The sequence below is a fragment of the Myotis nattereri genome, assembly GCF_964212035.1.
Source record: "Myotis nattereri genome assembly, chromosome: 1".
Classification (NCBI taxonomy): domain Eukaryota; kingdom Metazoa; phylum Chordata; class Mammalia; order Chiroptera; family Vespertilionidae; genus Myotis; species Myotis nattereri.
The window spans coordinates 111,663,294-111,669,293 of NC_138075.1; the positions used below are offsets into that span (position 1 = coordinate 111,663,294).

The 6,000-nt window shown below is 42.7% G+C and overlaps 1 protein-coding gene across 1 annotated transcript in view; it reads right to left on the reverse strand.

Moving 5' to 3' along the window:
• Positions 1-2,231, reverse strand: part of REC114 (REC114 meiotic recombination protein) — a 137,714-nt gene extending 135,483 nt beyond the window's left edge. The window contains exon 1 of the mRNA XM_081084924.1: positions 2,060-2,231. Within this exon, the coding sequence (XP_080941050.1) occupies positions 2,060-2,218 (159 nt within the window). The 5' untranslated portion in view covers positions 2,219-2,231. The remainder of the gene's footprint in view (positions 1-2,059) is intronic.
• Between the last annotated feature and the right edge of the window lie 3,769 nt (positions 2,232-6,000).

Sequence of the window (6,000 nt, forward strand, 5' to 3'; positions counted from 1 at the left end):
ATAATTTTTCAGGGTACAGCATTCCACAAGAGTACAACTAGGTATTTAATGCCTTTTTTATGGTGCTAGATATATTGATTTTTTAAGCTTTAAGTAGTGCCTCTAGTTCTAATATTCTAGAATTTGGTGAACAATTAAGCCCCCACTCTACTCACATTCATAGCAAAGTCTCTCAGAACTATGCACAATGGCTCCACTTCCTCACCTACCAGTCACTCTTCAGCCCACCCCATTTGGCTCCCACTCCATTCTTGGTAAAGACCATAAGGACCTTCGTGCTGCTAAATCCAATGGACATGCTGTAGTTATCATTTTCCCTTACTCCACAACATCTTTCAACAAAGTTAATTGTTCTCTCCCTCTTAAAATAACTCTCCTGGGTGCCTCCCAACTCTGTCCCTTGTCAAATTTTAGGGACTCTGTACCCTCTATCTAACCTACAAATGCTATCTTGGGGCTTGGTCCTGGAATCTCAGATAATCTCATAACTATAAACATCCCCTTCATACTGATGACACACTTCCATGCTGATGACACACTTCCATGCCAACACCACTTTTACATCTCCAGATCATATCTTTCTTCTGAGTCTAGAACAGTACACCCAACTACCTGTTCAACATCTCCACCTGGATGCTTCGTAAACATATTTAAACTCAACTCATGAAAAACTGAAGTCTTGGATTATTCCCTCACTGTTCATCTCCCAACATGTTTCTCATCCCCAAACCATCTACCCAGTTGCTCCTGCTAGAAACCCAGAAGTCCTTTACTCTCACCACTCTATCCAATCAATCTCCAATCCTGTCCTTTTTGCCTCCAAAAGATAGCTTTTGTGTGCTCAGTTTCCCACCTCGACTGCCATCTTCCCCTCTCACCCCCACTCTCCAGACTAAGCCATTATCACCTACCGCATCGCAATAGCATGCTAAGTGATCTTTCTGAATCTACACATACTCCCTTCCAATTTCGCCTCCATACTTCAGCCAGAGTGATCTCCCAAAGGTGAAAATACTCCTACTTAAAACCCTTCAGTGGCTTCCTATTGCTTTTAGGAAATGTTCATAAGGCACCTATGTGTCTCTCCGGACAACCTCATCTCATGTTATCATTCCCCTTGTTCTCCATAAGCACTAGCCCTACTCTTTTTCTATGTACATTACACATGCTAAGGTTTCTCCAGATGCAGGGTCTTTGCACATGTTGTGTCCTCTACCTGGAATATTTGTTTTATTTTACTCTTCTTCTAACCACTGCTGTCCTAATCACAACAACAACAACAACAACACACACACACACACACCCCAAAACCCCAGAGGCCATATGCAATAATCAAACTAGACCAAAAGGAACTGACTGCCTAGTAACCCATAGTGTTAAAACATAACACTAGGGCAAAAAAATTATAGTAATAATAACAGCAAACCCTTATATATAACTTTATACTAGGCACTCTTTTTGGATGATTTATATATTTAAATATACTCGATACAACAATCTGAAGTAGGTATTTTTATAACCTTTTTTTAAGATAAAGTAACTAAGGTACAGAGAGGATAAGTAACTTCACGAAGGTCACAGGTATTCCGTGGCAATGCTAGGATTCAAATTGTCCTGTGTAAAGGCTTGGCTGTCCGTAACTTGGACTATCCAAACCTCCCTCCACATGAGGGATGTGGAATTGGTTTACATAATTATACTGCTATTTAGATAAGTACTAATTCTCCACTAGACTAAAAACATAAATGAGGGTAGAGATCATTTATATCTTGTCCACTGATAAGTCCCAATCTCCTGAATAATATCTAACACATAATTGATGCTCAAAGATATCTCTGAATATGTTATTTGAGAACGTATTGGGTTCCAATCATGCCTTATACTACCATCTATCGATTTTCTTTGTTAGCTGTCTGCTAACCATTTCTGCCAATCCCTCGGTGTCCCCTCCTCCTGTCTACGTGGCATTCGGCCGGTCTGTAAGGTATGGCGGCGGCCCAGTCTTCCCTCCATCCCCGCGGGGGTGCGCCTCGCGGCCTTTCCTGCCCTCAGGCCTCACCTTCCACGTGGGGGAAGAGGCCGCCCCAGCTTCCAGGCCAGCTTCAGATGGCTCTCCTGTGCCCAGGGGCATGAAACGGCCATACCGCTGCAGAGGCCACTGTGCCGCGTCTCCACCGGGCAGCCCGAGGCCCGCCTGCTTTTTTCCCGCCTCCGCCATGTCCGGCCTCCTGGAACGCACAGCCCGCGGGCGGGCGTCTGCCAATCACGCAGCGACCAATCAGGAAGTGAGTTGGTTAGGGCCCGCCCTCCCCTCGAGCGCAAGCCAATGGGCGGGCCCTGAAGACTCCTGCTGGGGCTTTGCTGGGGGGCGGGGGGTTGTGGGTGTGGCTCTGGTCCTTGGGGGCTGGTGCTCTTGGAGGGCAAAACGGAGATGGTGACTTCCAACGTGAAGTGGGCCTGGGCCGCCATAAATGATAGTTGACTCCACCTTTGCAGCATTCAGGCCCTCCCCTTCCCTCAGGACACATTTCCGGAAATGGGCCAACGCCCTGTAATTGTACGCTGGACGCGGTGGCTGTCCGACTGCCAAAACCAGCGTGCTCTCCTCCCGCAGGCAATCTTTCAGATGATAACGACCCTGCCCACCTCTAACCCACCACAACTCAGCCTCAAGTAGGGTCATTTCCTCACCATCCTGCAGCCCTCCGATCTACTGCCTTCAGACCGTCAAGTTCTTTCCAAAAGAGAACTTTTGGATGGAATGCTGCCGTCAATAAAAGGTGTGTCTCAAACAGCAGGTCAACTAAATGGCAGGTCTGGGAGATTTGTAGTCGACAGGGCACTTCTACGTCTGTTATTTCTGGTGATGAAGTAAAGAAGCAAAACAGATTATTTCCCTTATTGAACAGATGTAGATAAAATAAGGCCCTGAGAGAAGAAGCAGGTTGTCCAAGGTTACACAGCCAGAGTAGAGGTGTAGACTCCACAATCTCTCCATGTATCCACTCCACTTGCAAAGAATTTAGTCTGTCAAATCCAGTCTGTCAATCAGAAGCAATTGTTAACGTAAAAAAAAACCATTGAAACCTGTAAAGAATTTTTGTGAGTTTATTTGAGCCAAACTGTCGACATATGCCGGGAAGCAGAACCTCAACGAATTGAGATAATGCTCTGAAGAATGGCGGGGTTACAATTGTATTTATACATTAAATTCATTGGTGACAGATTTAAGGAGGTGGGATTAAGCGAAGGGGGGGGGGGGCGGTCCTCTGTGATAGGATAAAAAGTAAAATGATGGACACATACTTAGGTGGGTGCAGGAACAATTAACATGATGATGAAGGAATCTGTGGTATCTGTCCTGGGACCCAGCACATTTGGCTGTGCCCCAGGGGCTCCAGATACAGGGAAGTCACAGTTACCCAGACATCCCAAGGACATGTTATCATAGATGCAAAAAGACGGATAGGCTCAGTTGCAGTAAAGGTTGACCTTATCAGTGAAGATATCGGCTTAGGACGTAGCTGCCCACCATAACTGCTTTTAGTTAAAGTTTAATTTCAGACCACCCTTTGTGGTTACTTTAGGTCTCCAAGTCTGCAAAACTGCCATGCAGGCCTCTCCTGAGCTTGTCAGGTCAGCATGTGGCCCCTTTCGTCCACACAATGTATACCGAAAGTGGGGGCTATATTAACCATACTCATAAAATAAAGTTATAATGCAAACATTTTTTAAAACTACACATGTCAAAGGGTATTAAATGCACAGACAATGGTCGGAGAGGTGGTATTTACTCTACACAGCACTGATTAAATATGTACAGTGTGTAGCTATGCTAGTCTCCCATAGAGGTTATGGAAATGGGTAAGGCATGCGTCTAATCTTTTAGAACCTTGGGATCTAATAAGGAAGGCAGAGAGAGGTTCATGATACCTGCCACTGCCATGTGAAAAGTATACACCATGTGCTCAAAGGATTCAGATGAAGTAAACAACTATGAATGGGAATGGCAGTGACATTTCAGTCCTAACTTGAAGGGTGACAAAAAGTTTCCCAAGGGAAGATGGAAAAAACTGGTTTTCCATATCAAGAGTAAGTTGAGAAGCAAAAATTGCAGAGATGAGGATAGTGACAAACAGCCAGAAGGCAAGGTTTTGGGGGGATGAGGCCACAAAGTTGAACTGGGCAGAAGAGCACTGAACAGCAGCTAAGAAGAGTGAACTTTGTAGCTGGTGAGGAGCATGGAAAATTTACATGGGGCAGTGACTATCATAATGGTTGTCCAGGCAGGTTCATCTTTCGGGGATATATAGAATAAATTGCTCCTGAAATTTATTTATCCAAGGCAAGGGATATTTGTCACTTATCTTTCCATTAGTCCAGTAGAGCTTGAAGGGGTCAGATTTCAGAAACTGCTGAAGGTCCTTACATGACACAGCAGTAGTGCATTTAATATAGTAGTAAATGGTCAGAAACTTGGTTTCAAGCCCAATTCCACCACTTGCCAGCTGTGTGACCTTGGGGAAATCACTTAACCTCTCTGTAAAATAGGATTAGTAAATACATACCTACAGGGTCATAGGGAGGATAAAATAAAATCATTTGTGGGAGAATACTTGGTAAGTTACAAAGCAGCACACATGTTGGTACTTTCCTTTTGCAGGGTTAAAATTACTTCCTGTGGCTCCCTACAGGCAGAAGGATGGAAATGGGAGTCTGACATTTGGTCTCAGAGGCTCTCACCTTCCATGTTGTCAGACACCCTTCACAAGAGCAGATGGTGCTCACAGTCGGGAGCCTATCAGTGCCCAAGGACACCTAGGGCATTGCTGGGTTCCCACCTTCAAGCTCCCATCCTAGACAATACACCTGTGCTCAAGCTTCTGGGGCAACCAGCATTTGCCAAGAACAGACCATGTCTGCAAAGAGAGAGAGAAAGCCACAGTTTATAACAGAGGCTCTTTAAAAACCTATGATATTAACAAATGTGACTTGAGCATTCAAGAGATCCTACAAACCGTACAGGGTGCTGGGGATATAGTAGAGAACAAAGCATATGTGGCTTCTAACCTTCTGAAGCTTATAATCTAGTTGAAAGGCAGAAAATGAAGCAAATTACTTCATATTTTAATGGGTGTTGTGTTTTCTTTTTTTTTTAAAGACAAATCTGCAATATATATATATATATATATATATATATATATATATATATATATATATTAGGGTATAATTTTATACAATAAAAAAACACAGATCTTACATGTTCAATTTGGAGAGATTTGACGTCTATATACACTCATGGAACCACCATCCCAAACAAGATACAGAATATTTTTTAAAAGCTCCAAATTCCCTTAGGAGTTTCTCCTTCCAGTCGATTTCCAACTCCCATGGGCAATCACTGATCTGATTTTTAATCACTATAGCGTGGCTTTTCTGTTCCTGGACTTAATATATATGAAACCATACAGAATGTACTCTTTTGTATCTGTTTCTTTTGCTCAATATAATTGTCTTTTAGCTTCATCCATATTGTTGTGTGTATCAGTATTTCATCCTTTTTACATTCTATTGTAAGATAATATCACAGTTTTTTCATTCTTCACCTGTTGATGGATGTGTGGGTTGTTTTCTGTTTGTTAAGCTGTTAAAAACATTTTTGTGCCTAGAATATTTTTGTAGATATGTGCTATTATTTGTCTTCAAAATATACCTAGGAGTGGAATTTCTGGGCTCTAAAGAGATATATGTTTAACTCCAAAGAGTTCTCCATAGTGGTTGTACCATTTTGCACTCCTACCAGAAAAATATGGGAGTTCCAGTTATTCTCGATGACATTTGGATTGTCAAGTCCTTTTAGTTTTAGCAACTCTAGTAGATGTATAGCAGTATCTCATTAATTTGCATTTCCCTGATGATGAGACCCATTTCAAATGGCTTACTAGCCATTTGTATATCTTATTCTATGAAATGTCTGTTTCAGTCTTTTGTCATTATTGT